This window comes from Typopeltis vanoorti, chromosome 6 (genome assembly GCF_054136105.1).
Source record: "Typopeltis vanoorti isolate ZY-2024b chromosome 6, IOZ_Tvanoo_1.0, whole genome shotgun sequence".
In the NCBI taxonomy this organism is placed as follows: Eukaryota; Metazoa; Arthropoda; class Arachnida; order Uropygi; family Thelyphonidae; genus Typopeltis; species Typopeltis vanoorti.
In genome coordinates this window covers 11,006,694-11,024,548 of record NC_143554.1, presented here as the reverse complement: position 1 = coordinate 11,024,548, position 17,855 = coordinate 11,006,694, and the positions used below count along the sequence as shown (strand labels likewise).

Genomic DNA, 17,855 nt, shown 5'->3' with positions numbered 1-17,855 from the left:
AGTGTACTGTTCGTTATTGCCACTATAAAACAGGAGAATAATCACCCAAATTTCCCCCCACAATCACGTTTTCATTACCGTCCCTATGTGAAGGACAAGGTTGCGGCTCTTCTCATGTAACCTTTTTTTTTTTTTTATGAAAATGTGAAATGTGCTTTGCTTATTCCTCTTCTTCTTTTCATAATAAATCTGCTTATAACAAGCAAATGCATCATGTACTTTCCTTTCTACTAACAAGTATTGTTCAACATTGGGATCCATGTCTTCAGCCATTTGGAAAACATCGCTAACTGCAGAGAACATTTCTGCAAGACCCTTCACTGTGAATTGTTTAACTACCTCTCCTTGTTTCGCTTTCCCTCTTCCTTTTCTCGTTCTTCCCTTCTGTAACTAACACGTTGTTCCTCCAGTTCGACCAATTCTTCGTTGGCCAACTATTCAGGAGTACTTTCTACAAGTTGAACTATGTCGTCACCATTCACTTCAAGATTCAGATTGTTTGCTAAGCCCACTATTTCTTCACACAATTCACAAAGGTCTTCATTTTTTTCAAAACTTCCGAAATATTGCACTAACCTTTTGAGTGTCTTTTACCACATGCCACTCATACATTGAGAGGTCACTTCGTCCCAAGCCACAGCAATATTTTTAATAGCATGATAAATATTGAATGCTTTCCAGAATTGCATGAGAGTCTGGGCATTTCCTCCATGGCGGAAATGGATTGTGAAAAAGGTCTCCGTAAATAATAAGCCTTAAACACTGCAAGAACTCCTTGATCTATCGGTTGGATCAATGAAGTAGTGTTTGGAGGGAGAAACATGACCTTGAACTTGATGAAGATCACAGATTTAAAACGGATGACGTGGAGCATTATCTAGAATTAAAATTTTAAATTCTAGAATTTCTTTCAAACAATAGCTTTCCGTTTCACTCGCATAGCAGTTGATTATGACATCCTCAAACAATTTTTGGGTCATCCACGACTTCTTATTGCTCCGATAATGAACTGGAAGAGTATGCTTTCTAATGTTTTTGAAGGCTCATGGATTCTCACTGTACCATATCACAAATGGTTTCAGTTTATATCCAGCTACATTACTCCCTAACAGAATTGTAACACGGTCTTTTAGAGCTCTGAAACCAGGGACAGATTTTAGCGTTTTGTAGATGAATGTACGCTCGAGCATGCATTTTCCCCCCACACACAAGGAGGTCTCATCCATATTAAACATTTGCTGAGGCAAACAATTTTCCTCTGTAATAATTTTCTCCAATTTCTCCAGGCAGCCTTCTCATCGGCACTTGCAGATTCACCATACATTATAGTCGTAATCGGGTCCTGTTTTCTCCTTCAACATGTTGAAGAGAATCCGTGCCTGCCTTAGCGGTTATGGTCATAGTGCTGAGGGGTATGCGCTTTTGGTTCAGATCCTCTATCCATGATGCTAGTAGCTTTTCCATTAAATCGACGATAGTGACGAAGCAATGATAGGACTTTCGTTGCTTCGTCACCATCGTCGATTTAATGGAAGCAGATCCTTTCACAGCCTCTACGATTTTATCCTTATTTTTCAAAATGGTCTTCACTGTAAAATGAGACCAACTGGGTTACCAGCTTCATGTTGCTTTAACTGGCAACTTCGTTTCAAGATCAATTGTTCGATTCTTTTTTTTTTTTACTTTTTTTTATATATTTTTTACTTTTTAATTAACATTTTCAATGAGTTGTTCTTTCCTTAGTATATGCAGATTGAAAAATATGAAAATAACAGGTTTTGAGTGGTGTAAGAATTTCAAGCCTGAAGAGATGGCACCTGAAGATATACTTATATCTTATTTTGAAAAAAAAAACTGTGCAAAAAAAAACGGTACCGCAAAAACATTCAGCAGCGAGCAAAAATAAAGAAATAAAATAAATAATAAAAAAATGTTAACTTAATGTACTTTGATCCATTCGAGCTTCAAGATCAAAACACTTATTGAAAGAACTTCGTTATGAATCTAATAATAGGATCAGTTATATCCGTAGTTTGTTTATCCGCCACTTGAAATGCGAGTCCCTCCTTCTCGTTGTATAGCCAGTTTTCCCAAAAGGGGCTTTCAATAAGCTGCCATTACTATAAGCGGTGAGCTAACTCAAATTGGACATCTACCTACTCGAATTCCAGATAAACCTCTCTACTCTCCTAATACTCGTGACCTTTTAACCAGTTCTTCCAAATACACTATAGAGGTCAGCTAACCTCTCGATAACTCAGATCATAATCTTGTGAACGTTTCCTCACACAAAGCATCCCCTCTATCCAGCCACCCCCAGGTGCGTGTCATTTGGCACTACAACGGTACCAAGTGAGACGACCTGGGAAGCTCTACTGTTTCTTTCCATGGTCTGATTATTACTTTCTTTCTTCTGACTCAAACACTCTCCTTGAGCGAGTCACTGAAATTATCCTGACTGAGGAAGGCCTTCATCCCTCATTCTACCCAAAATTGTCGTTCATTTTCGAAGTCCTGGTTCAATAGAAGGTGTACCAAAGCAGTTCAATATCAGCTTCATATTCACACTATGTGAAGCATGCTATAAAATAACTATAAGGAATATAAATCTGACTTTATAAAGGCCAATAAGATAAAATTCTCCTCCTGTCTATAGGAAAGCTGTGTCTTCTATTCTCTTGCAAAAGGCATTGACTCAACTTCTGCTCATCCACCTCTCTCTCTCTCACCTACAAATAAAGCTGACCTCCTCGCATCATTCTTTTCCTCCGAACACTGCATAGATGATAAAGCCATCATTCCTTCGCTTTCTTCTTCTTCTGTTAAAGCAAGTGCAGCAGCTGCCCAACATCCCTTTTCATGCAACAGCAAACACACTGAAACCTGCTTCTTCTCTTCCTCATTTATTCCTTCTATCTCTATCCTCTGAAACAGCTTCCTAATGAAGTGTTTCTCAATAAGAAAACTCTTCAAGATAAACGTCAATAGATTTCTTCTTTTTCAATCCTCACCTGCACCCCACTGATGCGATGTAGATTCTTCTACATTTCGTGTGTGTGAGATAATCATAAAAAAGTTGTAAAAAATTAATGCAGCTGTAAAATATAATATGAAAAAAGCCACATAGAAAATGAACTCGATACCCTAGGACAGTGTTTCTAAAACTTCAGATATCCGCGTACCACCTCTTAAATTTTCATTATTACGAAGTACCCCCTTATAAAATAATAAATAAATAAAGTAGATTTCATTGTAAATGTCTATTTTATTTGAATTTATATGTTCATGTAAACAAAAAATATGATTTATTTTTAATAGAACAAAATTTGGAATCGGTTCCTCTTCATTTCCCGTCCATGAAAATCCACATTTCAATTAATTCATATCATACTTACGAATTTTTTTCATCATCTTCCTAGTTGGTTCTCTAGAGACGTGAGACGTCACACCCTTATCAATTTCATTTGATCAGATGCAATAACTCTTGTTGCTTACAACTACTTGTATTTGCTATATTGCTCTCTTTTGTGAGTTTTATAAATCCAATCTTTAACCAATGATCCATACTTAAGTATTTGAAAGCTAAAAAATTTACCGTATTTATTCGAATATAACTCGCACTTTTTTCCCAAAATTAAAGCAAAAAAATCGTGGTGCGAAGTATATGCGGGTATTTTCGGAAATCAGTGTTTTCAGGGTAAAAAAATGCAAGTGGTGTGACTTACCAAGAAGCTCCAACTCGCTATCGCTACTTTAGTCATCGAGAACAGTTTCCTTGTGTGCATCGTCAAAGTCATCTACCCAAATAGCTTCATCTTCTTTCCCATTATTTCAAGCAAAAATTACCAGTAATTTACAAGACTTGAGATACGTAGAGCAGCTATGAAGAAGTGTATGTGATTGGTGCGGTATTAACAAAAGATCGCGCGAAGTAATTGTTGAAATTAGCATTTCAACAGTTGCGTTGAAATGCTAATTCTCTTCAATCGAATTCCATAATATCTGAAACACATTCACTATATATCTCTTAGTTTTAACACGTTCACGACTGGATGGTGTCAAGCAAAACCACATGTTGCACCGGAAACATATGGTTTTGCTTGAGTCTATACAGCAGTTTCTGTTGGAGGGGAGATGTGATTCATTAATTAGTGCCGTTTTTATCCCAGTTGTCTCTAATTGCACTATTTTTGAGAAATATAATGATTCCATGTATTAATGATGCATAGCTGAAAATTGCCACGTACCCCTTGAAGACTTTTCGCGACCCCGTGGGTACGCGTACCACACTTTGAGAAACACTGCCCTAGGAGGTAGCTGTTGAAGAAAATATAAATATACTGAGCAAAAAAAGTAAACACACGAAAATTGGATAGCAGGTGACTTACATATCATCTATACGTTTCCGAAAAAATAATGTTTTTAAACAATATTTAGATATTATTCGCCTTTATTTTTAAGTAATAAACTAGATAACTTTCAGTAGGTCAAACAACTGTATAAAGTACCTGTATATAACTTTGTTAAATATCATGTTGAGAAAGGATAAATGAGACCGGATCTTATTACATTTTTTTCCGTGATCATTCATAATTTATACAAAAAACATTGCATGAAACTATTCAAAAACATCTAATATCCAGTTAGGGACGCATGCACTATGATTTTATACAGGTTAATAATATGGGTAAATTGATATATAGGTATATATATGGATTAAGGCTTATGAAATATGTGCATTTATTCAACAGTTTATTATATATAAGATGTTCACAAAATTCCTTACAGTTGATCTAAAGCAGCATGCTTACGAAATAAAGCGTGCAATCATAATCTCAATTGTCACTCAAGAGTTTGACGAAATCTACACATGTGACTTCCGTCCATTTATATTGCTTGAGGCAGTAATGGTACCCTCAGTTTCTCCTTGAAACAATCCAGGATTTTGTTCCCAGCGATTAAATAAAGATTTAAAAAATAGATTTTCAAATAAATCTGGTACTGCAGTAGGATAACATCTTTTCTTGTTACAAGTAGTATTGTGGGGGCAACAGTAATTCCCTCCGTTACAACAGACAGGATATGTTGATGGACAACAGGAATAAAACCCTCCCAGGTGAAGACAGCAAGTGTCACCAGTTTCACACATAGGGCATATTGGATCATCAGAGGCTGATACTTTAGGTGGCAAAAAAGACAACTCTTTCTGCAAAGTCTGATTGACAGCATCACAGGTGCCTGTCACTTCGCTGCACACGGTGTCTTTTGGACAACAATTAACCATATCAGGACAGCACACTGCTTGCGAATACACACAGCATCCAAACATTCCGGATTTCATTGGACAGCAAGATGAATCTGATAAAAAAATATATACTTAATTAAAGAATAAATCTGAACATCTTAATGAGCAATCTTATATTTTAACTTGTAATAAAATCAGGTTTATTTATTTATTTATTTATTTTTTTTTTCATTTTAGACCTGATATATTTAAAACCATATTTCTAATGTACTGGACAGTGGATATTATTTCTCGGAAGAGATGCCCAATAACAAAATTGGAATAGTTTCTTGTAGAAATTATTATTTTTTTTTTTTTTATTTATTTATTATTTATTATTACAAAAACACAAGAAATAAACTAACAACAAAAATTCGCTGGGCAAAAAGACGATACTACTTCCAAAAATTCATGGAATATAACAACAACATTAAGCAAACATGGGCTACACTCAATGAATTAGTAACCCGAAAAAAGAAAACTTCAGCACAAGATTTTATTGCAAAAAGCTTCGGTCAGGACACAAACCAAAAGGAACTAGCAGACTCATTCAACCATGCTTTCACAAACAACATCACACAACTCAAAAAAGACAAACTACCATCGATCAACAAAAAGCTACCGACACAAAGTCAACAACAAACGATGTATTTTCCACCCATAACAAAACAGGAACTGAAAGAAGCAATCCTACAACTAAAACCAAAGACCACACCAGGAATAGACAAAATAAGACTCATAGACCTTACAACACATTTTGAACAAATAAATCTAATACTTTTGAAACTCGTAAACATAATGTTCGACGCAGGCATTATTACACAACAACTAAAAACTGCAGTAATTACGCCAACATACAAACACGGCAAAAGCAACGATACTCAGAACTACAGACCAATAGCTACACTACCAGTCATCTCAAAAATTCTAGAAAAAATAACACACACCAGACTACAGAACTATTTACAGAAGTACAACATCATCTCACAAAACCAATACGGCTTTCAGAAAACAAAAAGCACCATTACTTTATTAGAAGACATCGCCGACACAATAAACAAAGCTCTCGACAAAAACAAGTACGCCGTCCTTATACTGCTGGACCTAACCAAAGCATTTGACACACTTGAACATGACATACTACTCACCAAACTATACTCAATAGGTATAAGAGGAACACTTCATACATGGTTCAAGAACTACTTCTTAAACAGAACACAAGTAACAAAAATAGGTACATGTCACAGTCGGAGTATACAAGTAAAACACGGTGTACCTCAAGGTGCCATATTATCACCCACACTCTTCAACATATACATCAACGATGTTCATAACATATCCATAAGAAGTCAAATATTTCAATACGCAGATGATACTGCACTACTAGCAATCCACACAGACATTAACACAGCTCTCTGCAAAGCACAAGAGGACCTAAATGAAATAACAACATACTTCCACCAAAACGCAATTCTAATCAACGGCACCAAAACACAGATGTTGATAATACACAACCCAAGAATCATACGCTCTGCATCACTATCGATACATTGTCACACATACCGCTGCATTAACAGCAAAAATACCTGCCAATGTTCCGAAATCAAACATGTAACACACGCAAAATACCTCGGTCTCTATATAGATTCCCACCTTAAATGGACAAAACATATAGAATACCTACACACCAAACTCCGGATCATCGCAGCAAAACTCTTCCAAGTTAAAGATATTATTCCACCCAACATAAAAAAAGTCCTATATCACGGTATCTGCGAATCTCTACTCAGATACGGAATAATAGTCTATGCAAATACATCAAACAGCCACCTAACAAAATTAGAAACACTACACAGGAAAATCGTGTCAACGGTGATCTGGACACCTTACACGTAACAACCAATATCCGACAAGCACATGGCGATACACAAAATTCTGAGCATTAAAAACCTGAAACACTACATGACATTAACAAGGAATTATTTCAACATCACCTACCGAAACAACAGAGACACATATCGTATAACACGACCTACAACAACTCTCTACATCACCACACCCTTCAATAACACATACGGTTCGTTTATGAGATCACATCAGATACCCACACAACTCAACAACCTACCAACAAAGCTAAAACACGTAGATAACTACTGAACATTAAAAAACGAACTCTGGAAAATATACCAACAAAGTTAAGAAACCATTAACACTAATTTACACATCATAAAACACTGGCATCCAATGCCTACATCCCGTACATAAACAGTAGCAACAACACAAATAGTGAAGGCTAAATCCCACTCCCTTCATAAAAGCTAACCAAAGCTTCGAAGTAGGTGGGATTAACTTGCCTCACTAACCTACACGTAAACCTTATAAGCAAAAGCAGAAATTTGTATGAATAATCACAGTTTCTCAAAATCCATTATTCAAAAATTCCATGTAATCTTCATTGTTAATATTAGAAGAACGTGTTGTAAATATAGATGCAAGAAATTATTATTATTATCAAAATTTTAATTGAAATGCAATGTAGAAAATGAATCACATATGCAGCACTTTGTGCTGAATTTTGTAAAAATTACAAGTTGGAATGTCACTAAAGATGATTATTGTTATTGTGTAAATATTTTAGAAATCAAATCAATTCTGTATACTCTGTATTCAAAAATTCTGTATAGTCTTTATTGATAATATTAGAAGAACATGTGTTGTAAATACATAATATAGAAGCAATAAAGTATTATTATTTTTATTAAAAAAGTATTATTATTATTATTAAAAAAAATTATTATTATTATTATTATTATTAAGATAGATCTCCAGGGAGTCAGAGATTCATCGAGAGAGGCCACATACTACACGCTCCAGCTGTCATACTTATTCTCGAATTCATTCAAACTGCTTGCACTCACAACATCCAATGGCAATCCATTCTAATCACACACCACCCAATGAGAGAAAATTCTAGCCCTCACCCCTTTTTAGCGGCATTCATTCTCAGCTTCCAAGGATGTCCTTTACCCACTTCCATAAAATGAAAAATTCCATCAACTGAAATTCTGTACGACCCTTTCAGAAGTTTGTACGTTACAATTATATCACCTCTCTTTCTACTGTTTGCTGGTGTCTACACTCTACAGATTCTCAATCTATTCCAAAGTATTCCATAATCCTGATATCATTTTTAACACTCTCCTTGATAAGAGACCGCAATTGGATTATTGTGCGCAAGTCTGGTCTCCTGGTTTCCGTCGTGAATCTGCATTCTCCCAATATATCAGATTCACAATGGAAACCAGGAGACCAGACCTGCGCACGATAATCCAATTGAGGTCTTGTCAAGGCCTTGTAAAGAGGCAAAATGCCATCCTTATCTTTACATGTGAACGTTCTTCGTTTGAGCATCGCAATTATCTTTTGAGTTGTATTTGCAATCTCTGCCACATGGCCCCTAAACTTTAACTTCCTATCTATTAACACTCCAAGATCCCTAGCTTCATCAGTTTCTTCAGGCATAATCCCACCGATAATATACGATATTGGATATCTAATCACGCCGGAGTGAATGATTTACTGACATTGAACTGACACCCATTTTCCGATGTCCACAATTCCAGCCTATTCAAATCATTCTGCAATCTGTCAGCAACACTCCTGATCATCCAACCTATCTTTGCATCATCAGCAAATAGCTGTATGTCACCTGTTAAATCCTTCCCAATGTCATTAATGTAGATATTGATTAACGGTAGACCAAGGACTGATCCTTGTGATACACCACTGGGTACTTTAAATCTTGCAGACTCTCATCCCCCGTATACCACTTTTTTTTTATCTGTCAGTCAGCCATTCTTTTATCCGTGTTAATATTGTATAACCCAATCAATCACATTTTCTCCAATTTATGCAACAGTTTTCCGTGTTGTATTCTGTCAAAAGCCTTAGCAAAATCCAAAAGTATCATGGTGTATCCATTCCCCTTGTCTAGTTCAAAGGTAACATTGTCATAGAATGTGAGCAAGTTGCTGAATGCGAATAAGGTGGTACAGCAATTAACTTTAAGCTACTCATTTACAGAAGCTACTCAATTTGTTCCTTTGCACTCTAATGGTGCATTCTTTTGATAAATCGGAGTCCGAGACACGAGCTAGTAAACACAGACTACGTGACTCATATCTTGTGATTCATATTTTGAATGCAGTCAACCGATATTTTTTCTCCCTGACGATGCCCATGTAACATTGGTCAAAACACATTGGAAATTTTAATAAATTAAACTTTTCTCTACTTGTGTGTGTGTTAACGTCTTTTAGAATATCTAATTAAAGTACTTGTGCTATTACTGTATGAGCGATATAAATACTGAAAATGTTTCATTATTTATAAATTAAAAACTGTAAAAATCCAGTTCATTTTTCTCTCTCTGCGGAGCCAGTTATATGTCTTTGTGAAACGTTGAGTTTCTTTTTTATTTTTGGATTTTTTCGTAATGAGACGTTTGCCATGCTTATGTAAATTAAGACAGAAATTTTTAGGTGTGAAATACTCAGCAAATTCCTTTCATCTTGGCGATTAAATGATTTTGGCACCCCTCACTGACCTAAGAAACAAATCTAACCTGAATTCCTTCAGATACACTTTTTTTAATCCGTGGTTGAGTTAGATGGTTTCCTTTGACGGAGACGGCAGTTATCTCCATAAATTTATTTATGTATATTATATATTTCGTGATAATGAAATATCTCATCCAAAAACCGCATGCACGTAAAAGTATTCCATCGTTAATACCGAGCTTCCTCCTGAATTTATTTCGGATCAATATTGACACAGTATTGATAACCGTATATATATTTATGTTATTTTGGAGCATCTCACCTCCTGGACATAGCTGCTCGTCACCTGGACATTGTACTGCAATAGTAAATCCAGCACTCAGAAATAAGATTAGGAAATGCAACATTTTGACCTAAATAAATAAAAAAATAATAATTATTTCTTTGCACTCTTTATTTTAACAGTGATGTAATATTCTGCCACGATCTTATCAATACAGAAATATTCAAAAGAAGAGGAAGAAGAAGAGATGTAACATGTACGACGATTTTCTTCTTTCCACTCCATTTGTAATTTGATTTGTTGTTCGGGAAAGTATGAGGACTGTTACATAAAATTGCCACAGAACGTAGGACACACTCAGTTGTTCAGAACATCGGTGTACTGTTTAGCAGTTATGATTCTATGTACTACAATAAGTGGATCTAATCCCTCCCATGCAAAACAGCCTACATCTTTGCACTGCCACCTCAAGTAATGGCTACAACGTGACGTCGGTTCTAAATATGTGATCCTATCTAAGACACAAGGAAAGTTGCAGTTTTCTTTCTTAAGGTTATAAACTGAATGCTTCTATAACCCGTTGTTAAAAACTGTTCTTTTAAGAGGAACTTATGTTTTACGCGACTCAAACCGATGAATGATAGTAAACCTACATTATTGTAGCACCGTGAGTGAACTAACATAGTTTTTTTTTTTTTTTATATTTTTAAAAATCCGGAAATCTTGCTTGAAATTAAACATGGAATCTTATGAAGCCACTTCAAACCTCCAATAAGCGGGGAAGTGATCTCATACCGGTCCATCATCTGCGCAACTGTCCCTTCTTCACATATTAAATATATTCCTTGATTATGTTCTTATATACTTTCTGAGCTAAGACAGAAATATACAAATCGCCCAATTCTCGAAAATGTCACTACACATTCTCTCCCGAGTACACTGGTGAATCTTCTTCTTTCAACACCTTCAGTCCTTTTCCGATCCATTACGTATATCGGAGAGTCAATTTTCAATTCTTCTGTTGACTTAACTAGAAACTTGTGTGAGTCAAACGTACTCTTCCTTTTAATTAAATCTCTCTTCTGGTTGTCATATCATTAACGTTCCTGAATGTAAATTCCCACTCATACAAAATACAAGCCCATTCAATCCATAATACTGCTTTCTTACTAAATCCTTATACTTATATTTAAAATTTCATTTCCCTCTTTCATTTGTTAAGATCCTCCAGAAGAGAACTGAGGTAATCTGAAGAGTCACCAACAAAAACAGAAAAGTTTCACTCTTAATATTCGAACCTATCGTGTATAGATATTTTAAGCAGGACGCCTAAACCTGTGAAATCCCACTCCTAGCCACCTTTCCCTTAAAAAACCTCCTTGCACTACTTCCTGCCTCCACTCTCTCGATCAATTTCCTACCCTATCCCAAGACCTGGTACCTACAGTATTTGGTACTTGTGAATCAGCATATTCGGTCTCGTCTTAAAGAAACCATGATGTGCCCTGCTCAATAAGTGATTGTTATCAGAGAATATCCTGGCTACGAAAATTAAGTAAGTTTTCTATTACCTTGTCTATAAGGTTAATAAGACCGACCATCTATAATTCTTCCCGCTATGCTACTAACCACCCATATGAATTGGAAATTAGAAGATTGTAATCCCAGTTGCGACGATTCATTGAAGATATCCAACCATCTATTCTTGTCCGTCTAAGGCGCGTTGAGTCCCCTAATGAAGCCAATTTAATGCAGCAGCCTTTTAATTCTTCTGCTGCATCCCACTAAGGGTATTTTATGTCTGTAGATGCGTGTTCCTTACATGTGAACATATACGGATTTACAGCCATGAATACTTACGACAATATGTGGAAGAGACAGGGTCCTCATCACATGTTGTAACGCCCGTAGTTGACCATGAGTCACATTATGATAGTCAACCTCCTGGATAGGAAATGGCACTTAAATGGGTTGGCAGATGGGTGTAAATGGGGCTAGTTTGTTTACTTTAAAAAAAAGGGGGGGAAAATAGCTATCCTAGGAGGGGGATAGCTCTCCTGGATTGAACAATTTTTTATTTGGTCTACAATATTTAATGGCACTTTGTTTTTTAAAGAGTTTTTTTTTTCATACTGTTTTGCCCTTCTTGGGTTGCACTGATAAAAGCTATTACTCATCTGTCAAAAGGTATATAGAATGGCTAATACAATAAAGTTTATAGTTGTCTCGTATATTAGTTCAGTGCATTTGATACACGTATTCTCACTTGGCTGTGCTTCCTGCAGTGCACAATTCAGTAATCGTTTGCCAGCTAAGAGAAAATGTTCAAATTGATTCATTTCAATTATTGTTTTAATTTGTTGCCATAATTTTGTAATACTGCAATGCTATTTTCAACATTGGAAGTCACAGAAGAGGTGAAGATTACAAACTGCAATTATGTGATAATCTGACCACTGTTTACATCATAGGCTTTTTTTCTTTCTGTCTTTCTTTGGTTCTTAAACGACAAAATAAATAAACAAAAATTAAAAACGCCTTCTGTGAAACTAAAAATTTATCGAAAAGCAAATACTGTAGTGGATTTTTGTTTCGCTTTTGAAAATTACTCTGAGATAGGGCGATGCAGATAGTACATAAAAGGGGGGAAAAAATAAAAGAAAAAGCGGACAAAAAATAGAGAAAGAAAGAGAACAATTAGAGAACGATAAGCTTCTCTTAGGAAACAGCAAAATAATCTTTTAAAAACAATTTCACGTGAAAATTAACGGGATAACCTCGCGAGTCATGAGATTGCGATTGCTCGAGGCAACCGATAACAGCTGAATAAATGGAGTTTGTTCCCAGAACTTCGTCTGCATGAGGAAGAATACATTTCACTTCACGCTGAAACCAAAGTGCTTCCGAATAAGGAAATATAGTTATTGATAGCAGGATACGAGATAATAACAGCTCACTTTATTATTTCCTTTATTTTATTTTATGTTTCTTCAATCAAGGCAATCCGCTGATATCAGGAAATCATTATATACAAGTATTTAAAATTATTTCATATTAATATGAGCATTACTAACAATACACGAGTTTATATGGCTTCTAGTTCTGTGCTGCTCACTTCGGTTTGTAAAATGAAAGTAGAGTCGACCTCTTTCATAGTTTTACAAGAATGCAAATACTATTTGGGAAAGAAAGATCCCACCCAGGACACGACCTTTTATATGAGCTTTCGACTGAAGATGTCTGCAGGGGGCGAACGCTGGTCTTGAAATTCACGCTTGCTCTTGTTATCATTCAGGGAGTGAGAGGCGTGATTGAAGTCTGATTAGCAGAATAATGAATTACTGAACATTTAAAACTATAGATTTAGAAATTTACGTACATTTAATCATACAAATACAACATTTATTTCACAAATGATATTCTATCTTTTTCACTTTAGCTACTTGAATACAAATTCTACCCTGCGGTTCTTCTTTATGAACTGGTCAATAACATCGTCATAAAAAGTTGGTCGTAACTTAATTTTCCCAAGCAACATGCACACTTGTAAAGGCTGGCTGAAGCTCACTCACTGGCTAGTGCTACGTTGACTGCGTATTGCCCGCGTTTAAGCAACAGGGTGACATGACGTGAAGGGGGCGAAAATGGCTATGCGCGCGCATGAAATCACAGTGCATGAAATGCGATTTCATGCGCGCATGAAATCACAGTGCTGAAGCCAGGACCTGGATGCTCCTACAACCGTGCAAGCCAAGGTAGCGTCGGCCTTCGATACACAACGCAAAGCTCAATTATTGCCGGGCAAGTTCAAGACGTCTTCTGTCTACAAAAATAAAAGCCTAAATCGCCACTGCGCAGTTTATAATCATAATGCATCCCCCCCCCCATAGTTTAGTTGCTCAATGGCAGGGCCATGATATGACTCTGACTGGTCAACATTAGGGACCTTGAGATGACTGACCTTGGATACTGTTCATATACACAATTAACACATTTAGCAGACTATGGAAATAGTTTAAACTGCCTTGTCCTGGTAATATTAGGCTTAAGTGACGAGTGGTCACTTAAACCTAATATTCGCAGCTGAAATATTAATATCAGTTCTTTCTTTGTTGTATAAAATATTTACTTCTTAAAAATCTTAATAAGTAAATATTAAGATGAATATTAAACGTGACAAAATGATGAGCTAAAGAAGCATACAAAATAAATAAATATGGAAAAAGTATCGAAAACATTATAGGAATGTTTTAAGAATGTATACTTGTTAATTTTTTTTTTAATTTGGAGAATGAGTTATTAAGAGCTAAAAGAACTGAGCGGTTGATCTGCGATATTTACTGTTATTTTTAATTGCGTTTTTATATTTGCATTTTTGTTGCATTTCACCAACAGGAATTGTGTTTTTTTACGCACCTAAAATAACTTTTTTTTTTAAATATATATTTCAGGTTTTTTTTTTTTTTTGTAAATAGTTCATGCCCAAAAGTGGCATCTATTCCTTATGAATTAATATTTGAAATATATTTCATTTGAGATCCTTAAACTAGTTTCCCGTCCTTTTACTTCAAATGCACAAAGTTAAGCATTAATTTCGAAGTCGTTAATTGTTTTTATTTTGTTTTATTTTATTTTATTTTTTACAGCGACATGTAGAAACTTGCGGTACTTCAAGCACTGCATTTCGAAGACGACAAGAGACAGAGTTGTTATTATTTACTATTTGGGATTACACCAAAGGCAGCTAAGAGACTTTTAGATAAAATATTGTGCGTTCTGATTGCCGGATGAATAATCCGCTTTCCTGGAGGGAAAAACCTTGCCACTACTGAATAAGATTACCTATCTCAGCTTCAGTTGAAAAGTCCTTCTACAGGTTCTTCTCGACCTAGACGGGATTCGAAACTACTGTCCGACCACAGACACGAGACCCCTCGACACTTCTGCACATTACAGAAGAAGGCGAACATAATAGGGCAATCGATAATAGGGTGTTTATTATTATGCGTCGGAAAATGGGCTTTTCTTTTATGAAAATTCTAGTTTTTAAAGTGGTAACTATTTTGCTTGTAGACCAGTCGGAAAGTTTTACGTATAAATCACGTGATTTCGCGTGTTGGGGACGAATTCGTACATCGCCTTATTCCTTTCTCCCTATCAACATGAACTGACACTTCTTGGCACTGCGCCAACCAGGATTCTCCCAACTGTGGACAGACTATACGTTGTTTCAAACAAGGGACATCGTCGATATTGAGCTGCGAGGTTCCGTACGCAGATCAAGGAAAATCTAAAGATTTCAAATGACATAGTTCTGCCTATTTATTCCAACGTTCTTAACAGAATAGAAACGGAATCCATTAAATTTTATTTTCGACTTTATAGTTTACGTTTGAATTCACTTGTTCTGCAATTTTTAGGAGAATATTCCACCGAGTAAAAGTCTCAGTGGAATGAATCAAATCTTACATCACATTTGTTACACTGAATCGACTCTTCGCAATACACATTTTAACATCATGCGTATTTCGTACCAACTACGAGGTCATTAACGTCATTTGTATATTAGCGTATCGAAGTTTTTTGTTTCATTAAGGAACTGGCTATTAAGAAATATGAATGTTTTAAATTTTAAAGAGAGAGAGAGAGAGAGAGAAAGAGAGAGAGAAACCGGTGTGAAACGTAAATCGACTAATTGGAAAAAGAGTTTTAATTATAATGAAATGCATCTAATATTTTAAAGATAATTTTTATGTTACATAGTGTAACATTCTCTACTTGATCAGAAAAGCAAAATCAATTTAATATAAACGGAATTCGAACATATTTAAACACGTTACATACCAGTCGAGCACCGTTCAGTGGTAAGCCTGAGTGATCTCTCTTCTCGAAATCTTCTTACTGACTACAGTCTGTTTTTGAAACAGTGGTTAAATGATAGCGGATTGTGTTTACACAAACTTTGCCATTTAAGAACAGATTGTTTTGTTTCAGTTTTTCCATAGGTATGTTCAACACGATGGGAGAGCTTGGGCAAACTTCCTCCGGAGATATCCAAGTGTGTTATCGGGTTTTTGTTTATTAAACACTAAAGAGGAAAACTGAAATGCAAGACAACCATGGTAGAAAGGGAATTCCCTTTTGTAATCTTGTGTAAGCACTCCTTTGTGCACTTAATGCAAAAAAAACAAAAAAATCAACAACCTTGTGATTAAATAAAATCTACCGTCCCTCGGAAAAGACCGATTTATTCAGTTTTGTTATTTGGGATTTTTACTCAAATCTGCCGAACAATCTCGATTTGCATTAAATTCAAAATTAAATTAGGTAGTTTAGCTCGAAATGCTACAAGATGATATGTCACAAAACAGTAAATAAATTACCTGCAGTTGATTAGGCCAAAAATGGCTCCCGGTTCAATTGCCACGATAAGGAAATGTCGCTGTACAAGATGTAGGTGTGTGATATTCAGAAGTGCTAATCTATTAAACAAAGGACCAACAAATGACTCACTGCTACCCATAAATAGTAGAATGTGTATATTTTGATTCTCTAGGGCAGCGTTTCTCAAAGTGTGGTAGGCGTACCCCCGGGGGTATACAAAAGGTAGGTAAGGGGGTACGTGGCAATTTTCGGCTATGCATAATTAAAAGAGTCATTATTTTTCAACAAACAGTGCAATTAGACACAACCTGGATAAAACAGCAGTAACTAATGAATCACATCCCCTCTCCAACAGAAACTGCTATATAGACCAAGCAAAACCATCTGTTGCCGGTGGAACATATGGTTTTGCTTGACACCACTCCCGTCGTTAAAGTGTTAAAACTAAGAGATATATAGTGAATGTGTTTCAGATATTATGGAATTCGGTTGAAGGGAATTAGCATTTCAACGCAACTGTTGAAATGCTAATTTGTCTTTGGTTCGCGCAATCTTTTGTTAATACTGCACCAATCATATGCAATTCTTTGCTGCTCTACCTATCTCAAGTCTTGTAAATTACTGGTAATTTTTGCTTGAAATAATGGGAAAGAAGATGACGCTATTTGGGTGGATGACTTTGACGATGCACACAAAGAAAGTGTTCTCGATGCCAAAAGTAGTGATAACGAGTAGGAGCTTCTTGGTAAGTCGCACCATTTTCAGTTTTTTTCTGAAAACTTTAGTTTCCGAAAATTCCCGCACGCATCTCGCAACACGATTTTTTAGCTTTAATTTTGGGGAAAAAAAAGTTAGAATTATATTCGATAAATATAGTATTTTTTTTTAGCTTTCAAATTCTTACGTATGGATCATTGGTTAAAGACTGGATTTATAAAACGCACAAAAGAGAGCAATATAGCAAATACAAGTAGCTGTAAGCAACAAAAAAACGTTGATATCGCATCTGGATCAAATGAAATTGATATGAGTGTGTCGTCTGACATCTCTAGAGAACCAAAATTTAAAAATAAATCATATTTTTTGTTTACATGAACATATAAATTCAAATAAAATAGATATTTAATTTTAATTAATATTTTAAATCAATTTATTAATTTTGATTAATTAATTTGTTTATTTTTAATTAACTAATTAGGGGGTACTTGGTAATTATGAAAATTTAAGAAGGGGTACGCTGATATCTGAAGTTTGAGAAACACTGCTCTAAGGTATCAGCTAGGTAGTAACGTCCTAACATTTTTGCGGTGCTGGACAAATTCAATCGCCGTGGTGAGTAGATGCA

General features: G+C 35.6%; 1 protein-coding gene across 1 annotated transcript; it reads right to left on the bottom strand.

Moving 5' to 3' along the window:
- Nucleotides 1-4,735: 4,735 nt before the first annotated feature.
- LOC150105282 (progranulin-like) lies at nt 4,736-16,156 on the bottom strand. Its single transcript, XM_090394665.1, has 3 exons — nt 15,971-16,156; nt 10,166-10,256; nt 4,736-5,358 (listed from the first exon to the last, which is right to left on the bottom strand). The coding sequence occupies exons 2-3, from the start codon at nt 10,248-10,250 to the stop codon at nt 4,865-4,867; spliced, it is 579 nt and encodes a 192-aa protein (XP_090250791.1). The 5' UTR covers nt 10,251-10,256; nt 15,971-16,156; the 3' UTR covers nt 4,736-4,864.
- Nucleotides 16,157-17,855: the final 1,699 nt, after the last annotated feature.